The 14,056-nt window shown below is 43.4% G+C and overlaps 1 protein-coding gene across 1 annotated transcript in view; it reads right to left on the bottom strand.

The window, feature by feature from the left end:
• Positions 1-12,651, bottom strand: part of sema3fa (sema domain, immunoglobulin domain (Ig), short basic domain, secreted, (semaphorin) 3Fa) — a 51,737-nt gene extending 39,086 nt beyond the window's left edge. Inside the window, exons 1-2 of the mRNA XM_076760012.1 lie at positions 12,358-12,651; positions 10,625-10,778 (exon numbers count right to left, since the gene is read on the bottom strand). Of these exons, the coding sequence (XP_076616127.1) occupies positions 10,625-10,736 (112 nt within the window). The 5' untranslated portion in view covers positions 10,737-10,778; positions 12,358-12,651. The remainder of the gene's footprint in view (positions 1-10,624; positions 10,779-12,357) is intronic.
• Positions 12,652-14,056: the final 1,405 nt, after the last annotated feature.

Genomic DNA, 14,056 nt, shown 5'->3' with positions numbered 1-14,056 from the left:
CTCCCCCTCCGCTTCCCCAGGGACATGAATGAAGTAAATGAATGATGGACCCGGCCCACACAGACGCCCCTCTTCTATTGAGACCAAGCAGTCCATTCACGGGGATGAGTGAGGCGTCAACACCAACAACAACAATAACAACAGCAACATAGGAGGCCCATACTCCTATTTCTCATTCATACATATGTATGCAGTCACACAGGCGCACACATATGGCACAGATACTATGGACAACACTGCCAACATACCATTAGGGACACCTAGAGAGGGTTCCTGAGAACAGGGCCAACTAACAAAGCGTAGAGGCAGAGGGGCGTGAGCGGGGCAGGCAAGGAAAAAAATCTTGGCATCACGTCAATGCAACCGCCACAATGATCAGGGATGAGAGGCCATCTCCTCCCCTCCACAATCAGCACATTATCAGGAAGCCCATCAGTGCATGAACCCAGAAAACAAGGCCTGGAAACCTCATGTTCCACCGCATTCTGCCTTTCCTCCTCCACTCGGTCCTCCTCTGTTGTTCTTCCAGGATGAGATGGGTTCAGGGGGTTCTCACCCACACGGGGGTGATCTCACTCAGAGGTCTGACCTTCAAACTCAGGCATTATACTTGCCCGAAACCACAGCAGCTAATGGAACACGGGGAATACAAATCCGATTGGAGCGAGATCAATCTGACAAGGAAGGCTTTGCTATTTACCAAGCATTTACATCTCAAACCTTGGAGGTGGGCTTTGTAATGATGTTAGCATCTGACCGGGTCTCAGTTTTCACCGATTATGCATCCTGCAGAGCGAATGTGTGTCGAGCATATGAGAGTAGGAGAGGGCTGAAGCTAAAAGATGAAATACAGCTCTGACAGGAGCAGGAGGAGAAGGAGGAATGTTCCGGCTTTTTTAATCCAATAGTGAGACACCACTACTGCAACCTCCCACAGGATCATGGTCAGGCTCAACCACAGGCCTTATTACTCCCATAATCACATAGACAGCTACTTGGTCTTCATCCAGCATATACTGTACACACAGAGGTCTGACGAACTATTAGTCTGAATCTCCCACACCTGAAAAACTTCATGAGGTTGTGGGTGTTTGAGGTTGCCCAGCTTCTGCCTAAAAAACAACTTTGACCTTTCATTTATGAAAGGAAGCACTCCCCATTAAACTCTGCCAAACTGGCACAGCACAAGCTACTCTGACCGTATAAACACTCGGCAAAAAGAAATATTTGTACAAATTTGTACTTTGGCTTCACATCATTTTGTATCGTTGATGAATAGATGTGTGTTTCAGAATGCAGTTTGGGCTTTAGTCCAATATTCCCCGCTGCCAAATAACTTACAACACTTCTTCTAAGACAATCTGTATGACAATATGTAAGTGTGAATGAAGTCAGCACTTTTCATTGACTCAACACGGAACCCTGCAGTGCGAGGTTATTGCCGGGGCATTGGCACGGAGCTGAACAGTCCGAGCAGTCACCAGCTGAGGTAAACCATCTCAGCCGACACCGCTAATGGGAAGCAGACACACAATTTGTCCTGAGCATTCCTTTTTCTGCACACACTCTCCTCTCCTCCTTCTCAAATCCCTCCATCTATCCACGCTCTGGCTGAGATAGCAAACCTGACACTGATGCCCTGTAGTCCATTAGCACTCTCAGAGTCTGCTCTCTTGCCCCCTTCACATTTTCTTCCACTCAGCCTGTCTTCCTCACAGTCTTTGATTCGACTCTCGTGCTCCTTATCTGACTATCTGTCTTTCTGTCTGTCTGTCTGCTTCCCTTCCTCCTTCCTCCTAGATGATGTCTGGAGCTGGAACAAGATGATGTCCTCAAGTTCAACATGTCAGTCCCTGTTCATGGGGAGAAGAACAAGTCTGTAATCACTTATGTCAAATTCAGATAACATGACAATGATAGGGCAGCAAAAGATCCCCTTAGACACGTGATACCAACAATAGCTCCTCAGAGAGCTCTCCTCCAGCCTGTCGCCTCTAATGTAACGTCACTCTCCTTCAGATGCACCTGCTATCACTGAGAAAAACAGGCGTCTTTTCCAACAGTATGAGCTCTCTACCTCCAAAAACCACTTCCTGTCCAGTGGAACCTGCACCAAACGTCATCATCAAAAAATGTGCTGATTATATCTTAAATTCATCATTTAATTGAGGAGTCTATAAAATGTCAAACAAGCTGTGACAAATGCTTCGAAATCATAAAATAGCTGCAAACTGTCCACAAAAAAATGGTATTAAATTTGCAATGGTATAAAACAGAGAAAATCTACTTTGAGAAACAAGTAATCCAGTAATAAAATTACTGTCCGATTAATCAACCTACCAATAAATTGTTAGAAAACTGCTGCCCAAGAACCAGTGACCTTATTCACACAGTAACCAGCACACTTATCACTTCACAGGGCCATTTGAAAACACCACATACAAGATGATGACTGATTCTGGAGATTTAAATTCCCTTAAAATATATTGGGGTGCAACTAATGACTATTTCCATTATCAATTCATCCTTTTTAGCTATAAATCATCAGGTAACAGTTAAAAAAGCCTTTCCAGAACTCAATGTGGCGTCTTCCGACTGCTAATTTAGTGTGACCAACAGTCCAAAACCCCAAAGTCTTCAACTTACAACTTTAAAAAGGCAAGAAACACAACAGATCCTCACATTTGAGCCAGAAACAATAAATGCTTGTTTTACTGCTTGAATGATCAGTCAGTTGTCTGTGAAGGTTCATCTCAATCATGCATGTGGTGTAGAGAAAGCTGAAACAGAATCACTGGACCTGAGTTTTGTGTAGTTACATATGACAGAGTGTGTATCCCAAGTAAGTTTCCAACCCCAAGTGTTCCCAATGGCCACCATATGAATGAGGTCAATGGCACTGCAGTAACAGGATCCCAACACTGACAGACAAATGATAATGAATGATAGCTGTCTGAGTAAACAAGAGGAGAGGTGCCCTTGACCTGCTGTCTCCTCAATTTCAGAAACCCCGCCCCCGCCCCCCCCACCAAGAACTCCCACACCTCGGCCACATCTGGAGAGCACGTCCATTTGGGTGGAGCCTCCACCCAGAGAAACCAATCTTTCACTTATTTGCTCACTTAACTCTCACTTTCAACACCGGCACACCACAGCCTTATCAAAATCTGTTGTTTTAGCAAACGCATTCTCTCGTTCGCCTCAACCAAAGCCTCAAAGCCTTGACGCTGCTTCACTTCAGGATTTCCTGAGAGCAGACGAGACAGCAGACATCAGGGGAAATAAACACAACGCTGTGATTACATCCCACCTCTCCTCTGTGGAGAGAGTCATTTGAACCCGATTCGGTTTGTGAGGAGTGACAGGTAGACGCTGCTATGGCAACCAAACCAAAGCAGCGTCACATATAGCTCTTTACAGAGGCACACACACACTTTTACAGCACACACACACACACACACACACACAAACAACGCAGACATAACCACATGGACTTGACATGAATATTAATGACTCTCTCCCATTCCTCTCTGTCACTTTGAATCTTAAGAAATCCACCTCTTGTAAAAGCCATTACCATCTCACTCTCTAACTCTAACCACCACAACCGTCGTCCTCTTCGACTCCCCTGCCCTCCCGCTCTTCTTCTGCGGGTGGTGAGGTTGATCACAGCCTGCATAATAATCTCCCTCTGACAACGATTAAAATCGCACCTCAAGAATTATGTAAAGTTCTGCAAAGTGCTCACAGGCCCGACAGAAAACAACTGCAAAGGCTACGCTAACTGCGCAAACCAATCAAATTCCTCAAACCTGAGGGAAAAAAATAACATTGGTCTGATGTACCACCGTGATTCCCACCTATTTTTATCCTGTCTGCCACATTTCGATCTAAAAAACTGGCTGCAGCGGGGACTAAGACGCACAGACATACACCAGGATGTGCACTGTTTGTCGCACACTCACCTACACACACACACACAAACACAGACACTGATCACAGTGTGGCTGTCTATAACCCCCTGCTGAGTGTTGTCCCCTTTTGCACGTCAGGCAGAGAACTGGACGGGCTATTTATTGAGCCTGCGAGCCTGTGAATGGTAGCTTACTGCACGCATGGGGTGCGTTATCCCATACATGCAGTACACTACCATTACATACAGGAGATCTCTGACAAAAAACAGTTAACGCAGCATGTCTCATGGACACCTATAAATGGTACAAAGTTGCAAAAAGGTATGAGCTACAAAAAAGCACTGTTTAAGTAGAAGTCCTGATCTTTTTTTCCACATAGACAACGTTAGGTGACTTTGGTTAGTTGGAGTATTTGCAAAGCTTGAACTGGCATTAAACTCTCAATCATTACATGAGTAAGTTCATTTGAACGTGTCTGGATATTTCCCAAGAAGTCAAAGATCACAATCACAAGCTAAAAATTTGGTTGCATGCTAACAGCAAGCGAGAGCTGAAGTCTATGAGTCACTGAAACCTGAAGAAACATTTTATATCAGTTTGGTTTCAGATTCTGTGTCAGTGTTGATGCATTCAGTGACTATGGCAAAGAGTTTTCCTTCTCCTTTTTTCCATAGCAATGGTGACCTATGATTTTGGGTACTGTAGCATTTAGAGCATTTGCCATTGAATTGATAAAAGGAACATGATTTCTCAGACAGAGAGTTGAAGAACTTAAACTGACAGCCGTATGATAAACATTTAGCGTCATCTTATCCATGAGACTTCTCTGCATCTAGTTGAGCAACAATGAGGATGTTACTTAAAGAAAAACAAATGCAAAATGGTACAAAAAAGCACTTCTTTTCAGACAAGAGGTTTCAGCTCTAGTCTTGAACCAAACTTCTGCACTGCAGTCAAACTACCTTAAGCATTACTCAACCCAAAAATACACAGGCGTTGTGCTTCCTCTGTTTGTTTGGAGCTTCACCGTGTCATTCCAAGGCTGGATGAGTAGATCTGCTCCTCCCCCAGAACAAATAATTAAATCTATGATTAAAATGCCTAAAAGCTAAAGACTGGAATAATAAATAGCAGAGTGATTACGGTTTCATTTGGATGCTGTGCATTTTATCACCACAGGGGGAGATTCCAGCATTAATAAGTGCTTAGGCAAGGGCTCTGCTTGCCAGCTCAGACGAGATCGCAGCAAACTGTTTTCAATCTGGAGCTCTTCACTGGGAGCAATGATTTGTATGTGCATTTCTCTCTGTGACATCATTAAAGGGTGGGGAACCAGCAATTTATTGAGTGAAAATTACTAAAAAAGGGCTACACAATGGAGACATGTTATTTCCTTTCGAGCCTGCGATCTCAGTTAGCTGAGCTGGTATGCAAAACCTTTTTGTGTCCTCACACTGTATGTCCACCCACTCCTCCTTTATACATTCCCCTGCTCCCTCACCGATGTGCCTTTATCTCAAGGAAAGTCTGGGCACTTTGGAGACCCCCCACCCCCCACCCCCTCTTTTGCCTTTTGAGCGTGCTAAAACAGTGCATGCTCCTGCTGTGGGCAGCGCACTGGATGCTCTCCTCCCTCACCTCATGCTGCCAACCTCTTATCAACAAGCAAATAGAGAGGGTGTGAGTGTGGAGTAAAGGCAAAGGAGGAGGAGGAGGATGAGGCAGAGGAGGAGAGGGAGATAAAAAGAGAAAGAAACAGACAGGAAGGACACTATATTTAGCACTGAGGCTGTCGCCTTCTGTTTTTCTCTCCTGAATAATCATAGTTTGACAGCATGTATCCTGCAGAGCAGAGGTTGCTGGGATGCACTACCCCCTCCCCTCCTCCACCAGCAGTATCTCCGGGGAGAAAGTAGCAAAGTATTGTAATAATTGCTGCAGGCTTGCGTGCAACAGCCACCACACATTACTCTGTGGAAACATTTTTCAGCACCCTGACATTCTCTAATGCAGATAATAGGGAAGGGAGTGACTTTTAGACTTCAGACGGTTGCCAACAGGTACAATATTGCATGTGTGATGCATACCGAGACAGCAAACCGCATCCAAGTACTGTATGTACGAATGAGCAGCACCATGACCAAAAAACATTTATAAAAGCATTCTTGCATGATTTCTCAGGATCTGAATGAATGTAGGGCAGGGACAGAGAGGCACTGACAGACTCATTACCCTCATCTACCAATGATGAGCATTTGCTCGGAAAAAGGTAAAAAAGTACAGCTGATCGGGAGAATGGTACAGAGGATGTGAATTTTATGATATATATCTACGTGAGCGGTTCAAATGGAGCACAGTCCACTTTAGCTGGTGCAAAAAGCTTATTTGTTTTAGTGGAAACACTAGCAAACCAGTGTCACTGCTGACTTCTGCTTATTTCTCAAAAATAAACATGTCACTCATTATTTGGTTTAGATGAAATGTTGCTCAGAAAAAAAAACTCCTTAAAAACAAACAATAGCAGCACAAGTTAATAAAATAACAATACAAAAGTTTCTTAGTCCTCCTGTGGATCGTTACTGAAAAAAAAGGCAATGAAAAATCCTCATCAAACAATTAAAACCAATCCAAGAACTTCTGTTAGAGCAACAATCTGCCTCCATTCCCTCGATGTCTGAACATATTGACTTACATAAATGTTCAACAGGCACAAAGCAACAACATGCTCATACTACATATGATTATTATTATTATTATAATAATACAAAGTGTGTTTCACTGTGCAACGCGTGTCTCATTATGTTTAACACCTGTCATGATGCATGTAGTATAATGCACTATGATGCATAATGTGGTCCAATGATATTAATGACATTACATTTATAGCTGAAGAGCAGGAGGGTTTCTGGGTTAGGAGAACAACGTGCTCGCAGACTGAATGCATTCGCCATCTCCCTGGTGATTAACCAATCACAGCGGCTGGTTACATCCAGCCTGTTCACCTTTGTTTGAAGGAGACAGATCAAGACAATCAAAGCAGTTAGACGACGCGTGCCTACATGAATTGTGGTGACCTTTTTACGTCTGTGGGATTGTTGCAAGCAACCACCTTGTCTGTGAAATTTGTCTAGACTGCACTGGCTAGACTAAAGATCTTCCCAAGGTAGCAAGGGGTCATGTGCTAGCAGACAACTGTGGATAAGCTTTCAGCAGCTCATTGATTGCTAAGACTTGATTGCAACAAGACTTGGCTGAGACACTTTGCTCCATCTCCAGTGTCATAATTATATATATGTTGTATTGAAGAAGTGAACGGGCCGGGCAAGGTTCATAGACATAAAGCTTGCTTTGGTATCCCTTGAGCAATCTGGAAAAAGGTGTATTATCTCATGGCAACACAAGATGAATATAATATGTTCTGCTGCACCAGAGAAGTCAAAAGGACACCAACAGTTCAGCACCAGCTACACACTGTAGAGGAGTGTCACACTAGGTTCCTCCCAGGGACTATATATACACATAAATCTGCCTATAGAACATAATCTGTGGAAGATGAGGTCTATTGTTGGAGAACCAGAAATAGAACAAGCAGTAGCGTTAGACTCAGTGCCAGCTCCTAATTATTCAAAGAATAAGGAGGTGGAGGACATCTCGCCATTTCTGATCTTAACCCTGAAAACTGTCAGGAGAGATGAACCGATAGGGAAGTCTTTGTTCGGGCGTGACAATCATTGAACCATTACGTGGGACAAAAAGACTGTTGGTGGGGGGGCGGGGGGGAAAGTGCAAAGGCTGGAGTAACTTTAAGATTGTCCCTGAGAATTGGTCCAATTACAGGACCGCCCGGCTTTGTCTGGCTTTCTTCCCAGAGCTAACCTTGTACCCAGGTGTTCCACCGAGGACTAAAGAGGCCGAAGAAAAACAAAGTTAAACACTTTCAAATGTGCCTGAGGATTAGCCTAACAAGCTATTACTTGTTAATATGGTGCCATTCTCCCACAGTTTGAGGGCAGTTAACCTCGGGTGTGACTGGCTTCTGTTTGAAGGGTCACAACCTCGCAGAGCCCCACGCACTAAAATAGCATGTGATTACAGACCTTGTTTAAGAGTAAATATAGGAGTTCTCAGCAGCTGATCTGAGCCTGCTTCGTCCAGTCTTTTATGAGAGCGAAAACACCTACATAACTGTGACCTTTAGCTTCAGTGCATATAAAAACGGACAATCTCGTTTGAAAAAAGTGATTTTCATCACCTCACTTTTCAATTAATGTATTGCAGAAAAAGTGCACAATACTACCGGTATGTTAAACTCTTCCTTTTTTGGAAAACACACAATGTTTAGTTTGAGAGATGCGCTGCAGCCTGGAGTTCGGTAAGTGTGTGTACATGTGCTATTCGACTCTTTTGAAGTCCCGGCTGACGATCTATCCCTGCGAGCTTTAAATGGACATTCCTTTGGTCTTAGCCTCTGTTTGCTCTCTTGGTCCTTATCTCAGTTAATAACTCAGCTTGCACTAACACACTCAGTAGCTGCTTTAAGCCTCAAAAAGACAAAATTATGAGCTTAGGTTGCTTATGGCTGTTAACATTGTAAACACTCGTTTTAAGAGATGAAACTGACTTGCTGGATTATTATTCTTTCTTTTTTTTTGAGGATTTTGCAGACATGGAGCTCAAAGGTTGAAGAAGAATTAACATACTACATAACATAATACAAGAAAAATGATTAAATAACTCATATTAACAGAAATATGTACCAGAATTGAAAAAAAAAAAAAAAAAAGACTAGTTCAAGTAAAAAAAATCCAAGCCAAATACCAAAGTGCAGGATTTTCTTTGAATATGCACCAGAAATTAGACCTGTTCTGTCAATGTAATGTTACATGTGATCTGATTTGGGCTTTTAGGCCTGAAAATCCTTAAGCTTTTAGTTATGTGTTTCAGGAAAACGGTCATATAATATAAATATCTCAGTACAAAATAAACACAACTGAAAAGTAGTGATTAAAACATAGCCGTCTACGTAGAATGGAATTTCAAGACAAGTGTTTACAGAAGATGGACTGTATATATTCCATACAATATATTTTTCTTCAGAGAAATGTGTACGTGTGTGAATCTGTGCACAGTATATATAACCCATCGCTTTGATAGAGGGCAAATATTTGAAGAGCAACAACAAAGCGCTAGTCCTCTTGTGCCAGAGTGTTGGATTTCAGCCAAAAGCAACAAAATCATCTCTTCCAGCTTTATAAAATGCAAATAATCAGTGGAAAGTGACACTGTGTAACCTTTACAGATGAACATGTGAGGCTGGGTCACAGACAGAAGCAAATTCAACAACACAGCGATAACAAACAAGCAGCTACAGCTACATGTGGAGCTTGTCTCCTGGTTGTATTTTATCATCAAAATTGAAATGCTCATCAAAAATAAGCCAGATTATGTCATCAGAAAGCACTTATTACAACAAATCTGTATGCCAGTACTAGACAGATATCATGCAACCTCGAGCCAGTTGTTTGGTTAAGTACACTGGCACATAAAGAATTAATAAAAGCACATTACTGAGCTATTCCCAGCAGAACGGAGCAAAACCAATACAATTAGGGTTGCACAGTTTAGCTGCATTTCTAGTCTCCAGCTATCTGAAGTTGCTCTGTGAGGCATAAAGTAACCTCTAAAACTAATTAAAAACAAAAAGGAACTCAATTAAAAGAAGTAGAAAATAAATGAACTCTCTTCTAGCCAGTGAATGTGAGGGCAGCAGAGTGTGAAATCCAACTCGATTAGAGACAGAGAGAAAGAGATGGGATGCGAAGGGATGAGGGAAGAGAAAATAAACAGGTGAGCGAAATATGGGAGCAAGAGGGAGAAACTGAGAAATCTGCACTGACGAACGCCTTCAGTTTAAAGTTTTCAGCAGCTTTGCAAAAGACCACGACATGAAGAAACAACAAACGAATCAAAGCAACTAACTTATCTCTGCTATTCCAGGCCTGACACTGGGAAGATTTTCGACATGTTCCCATTCAAACTCAACACATCTGATGCGATGTGACCATATGACAAGACAGGAATCTGAATGCGTCGGATGCTTATTAAAGCCTCCTTCAAAGGCAGGTACTATAAAACCTTGAGAGCTTTACATGGACATGATGGGTACGCCGGCACTGGAATGACAAAGCACCGGTCACTGCACCGCTGAGACCTATTTTAACAGGACAGTTCAACACACACACAAGGTCTCATGTGGCACTGGCAAACATTCATAACATGCTGGATCTGCGCCCTGAGTGTGTGCCCGGCCAAGTGTTAAATCTGACTTGATTTCAGAAGGGAGCCGAGGTCACACAAAGGCCTGTTTGGGGAACTAATAGCAGCCGGGCGATTAAATGAAGACATATTCTCTGGCCCTGAATACTCAGGACAATCAGCAGCACATCTCCTCGTCCCTCTCATCACGCCTCTCTCACACCCACACACAATCAAACTCTGTTAGGCAGTGAAGGACTAAGTGCCAGGCTTGCCAAGCCCTGAATTCAGCTAGTGCCAATAGTTTACCCATTCCAGTTATTGAACAAGACTAAGAGATAAAAGGCTGTTGACAGAAGTGACTATTACACCAGCGATCACATCTACATGTCTGTGGAGAAACACAGAACTGAACAAACTGGGTCACAGACTCAGCAGTATTTAGAGTGCCTTACCTTTGAAGGACAAGAAGATCCTGGGAGCAGAGAGGGGCTCGTTGGAGGGGGGCAGCCCCCCGGATGATAGGGCCAGCAGGGCCAGTAGCCAGCACAGTTTGTCCCACAACATTGTCCCTCTGTTTGTTAACAGAAGAGAAAGAGAGTCCAGGAGCTGAGGGGCAGAGAGGGATGAGCGTCAGACAATAAGCCTGCACTTCCACCTCACAAACCAACTGCAGCGACCAATTCTCAGTCACTGAGCTGCAATATTAAACCAGTTTTTGTGCTTACTGTCAGTGCTATATAGTGTAGTCTTTGTCAAGTCAAGATAGAAAATCAACAGAGACACAAAACTTAAAAACTGGGTCTGTTTTTCTGTCGCTTTCTATATCTGTTGTGCATATGGTTTGATACCTTATGAAAATCAAAATGCTTAAAATCCTGACCAGGTAATGTTCACTTGGGTGAGCAACACAGACCAAGTACCTTAACCTGAGCCATAAACCCGAAGCTTGTAGTCTGGAGACAAACTGTACTGCTTCAGAACTGACTTTTCATCATCGCTACTGGATTTCCTCATGAATGTGCATCTCCAAACCGCCCACAGTTATTCTAGCCTGCGTCTGCGTCCAGCTGGGAGAGCCAGAAGGAGCCACCGCTGCTGCCCGCGCCTCGCTTCTCTCTGCTGATCCTCACTTTGCATACATACGGACACAAAACGTGTTTTGCAAATACCTGATGGATAAATATTATCACTATTATACCACACGGGCTGAATTTCACACGGAGTTGCGCGTTGAGCCAGGCGCGCACTGGCAGTGCTCGCAGATAAAAATCACAATGCGCATCAACACGCTGTTATCCGCCACAAAAGGGAAGTTAATAATATCCCCATAAGAGGATCTAATGACTCAAGTTATCAGCGTGCGGACCAGCTGTGCGAAACACCAGCACAAAAAAAAATCCCAACATGTGGACAGAAATGACTGTGCCGCGTTTTGAAGACAATAAAACCATTTTAGCGAGCGTGTTTGGCTGTAATTATCCATGCATGGCACTGATCTGCTCGTAAACGTGGATCTGAGTCTGAGGTCAAACTGTCAGTCAGGGTTTAAGATCAAGTTCCACACTGCGGCCCTGAAGGCAGAACTCCAAAGCAGATAGGTTAACCAAAATAAAGCGTGACTGGGCTTTGAGTTATGAGGGCATGAACACGAACCACGTGTCATTTATAAGAGTGCCTGGGATTTTATATTGTGAGAAGTAGCACTGAGGTCTAGTTGCCGTGCAGTCAGTCGCAGGGAATAATCTGTGTGAACATACAGCATCACATGCAGCACAAACTTTCAGTGGCTCAAAACTCACCGAATACACACACACACACACACACACGGGCGCGGGTGCGCGCGCGCACACACACTGCTGTTGGCTCTTGCAGTATTTGAAATTTGTATTTGAGTATAGCTCATTTTAAACTGCATCCCACGCGCAAGAAAATCCCCAAAATAGGAATAGAGGCGAACTGACTTCTGTTGATTAAAAGAAACTATTTCACATGATCAAAAATGTACAAAAATATTACACAGAACTTTTAAAACACATTTCATACATCAGAGCCTTCTGTCTTGGACATGTAGCGAAGGCATCAGTCCTTTCTGATCGACTCCACCAAATGTGGCTTCCTATCAGCACATCATTAACACAAATAATTACTTGTCATGTATTTAAACAGTATCTGCATTATGACCTACCTTCTAGTTGCGTCCAGTGAATACTGTGATAAAGCTGGTGAACATTTAAAACCATCCACCCAGATCCTTTGAGCTCCCCTGTCCGCACGCAGGAGTATCAGCGTATCCACCGCAGATCCTGCACGATTATCCCAGAGCCAAACAAAGCTTGGATTTAAATTAACTTGACGCGGCCGCCTTAACTTGAAGTGATCTCTAAATCGCATCAACGGACTCTGTATTTTCCACAGACGGAGGTTAGAAACAAAGAGTTGTTCCTGGAGGTGAGTGGCGGTGCGGAGCTTCAGCCGTGCGCGGCGGCGCTCAAGTGTGTAGTGCAGAGAAGCGGCTTCTGCAGGTGGATAGACTGAGGTCTCCCGGCAGTGGACACACCCATGGGGGAGGGAACCTACCTTAGCATCCCTGAGCTCCGTCCCGCCCCGAAATTTATCACAAAATAAGTGTGGTCTGCGTCTTATTCAACTCCAGAGGGGCGACGAAGGTAAAATGTTGAAGAACAAGCTGTAAGTGACATGCAGGACACGATGGAGGAGATGTGAAGATGCCGAGTTTCTTTCAACATTAGGAGGAGTTGTCCGACATTTTCTGCTAAAATCAGCAAATAAATTTTTTAATGCCTTAAAAAATGAAACATTTACCTTGTAAGTCTCATTTTAATTACTCCAAAAGCGTCTGGCAACACTGGCGCATGCGTCCTCTGAGTCTTATTTTCTTCTGACAAGTAACTCACGTCACATTTCCCATGATCTCCTTGAAATTTGGGTTTTTATTTTCACTATGAAGCGTGAAAACACAGTAGCTGTTGATTCACAGTGTTGAAATGAGAGTCTTCAGCAGGCCAGAATTATGAAACTTGTTTTAATTTCCATTAGCATTCTTTGCACCAAAAAGTTCACATATTGAGATAAAGGTTAAGATAAAGGCAGCTCTCAAACAGTGAGACATTTCCAATTCAAATATCCCCATGATGACTTTTGCAGAATAAATAATACTCATTGTAACACAGGAGCACATGAGGACTTAATGTGAGGCTTTATTTTGTCTGAGAGGAAAAATGTTGCTCTGACGAATGCACAACCGAGTAGCCTGTATCCAAGCTGCATGTAACAATAAGGTCTTAACACGGATGCTTCTTTTCAGTTTTAGAGGGAGAGCTAGTCTTTTTAATGTCCAGGGGAAGCTTTTTTTAAATATAAAAATACGACTGAGGTCATTTCACAACTCGATTAGCCTTTGTGACTGCCAGCTACTGATTTTTATTTGCTGACTGGAGCCAACATGGAGCAGTGCTGAGAAGCTTTCGGATGCCAGGTCTGAGCCGAACAATTGTTCACTATCTGCTGCGATTGGCAGTCTCATGGTATGGAACAGTGTTGGCTTTTCGGATGAAATATGAATCACTTGTTATATTTTGACTTGCAAGCGGATAAGAAAGAGCAAACCAAGCCGGCATTGACTCAAGATGAGAAGAACAGTTTTCATTTGACACAAACAGCTGCTGCGTAACGCTTCGGCACATCAGGAATGTGGCCACACATTCACACAAGAAACTGTTGAAAAGTGGCCAGATGCAGATAAGGTAGATTTCCTCCGACACCTCCACGACCTGACAGAGGATCACTGGCTCTCGCCTCAGACAGGCATCAGATATTCATGGGCAAATGGAGCCTTAAATCTTTTAATCTCACTCGATCCCTCC

Source organism: Chaetodon auriga, chromosome 2, assembly GCF_051107435.1.
Source record: "Chaetodon auriga isolate fChaAug3 chromosome 2, fChaAug3.hap1, whole genome shotgun sequence".
Taxonomy (NCBI): Eukaryota; Metazoa; Chordata; class Actinopteri; order Chaetodontiformes; family Chaetodontidae; genus Chaetodon; species Chaetodon auriga.
This window is presented reverse-complemented; position numbering and strand designations above follow the sequence as displayed.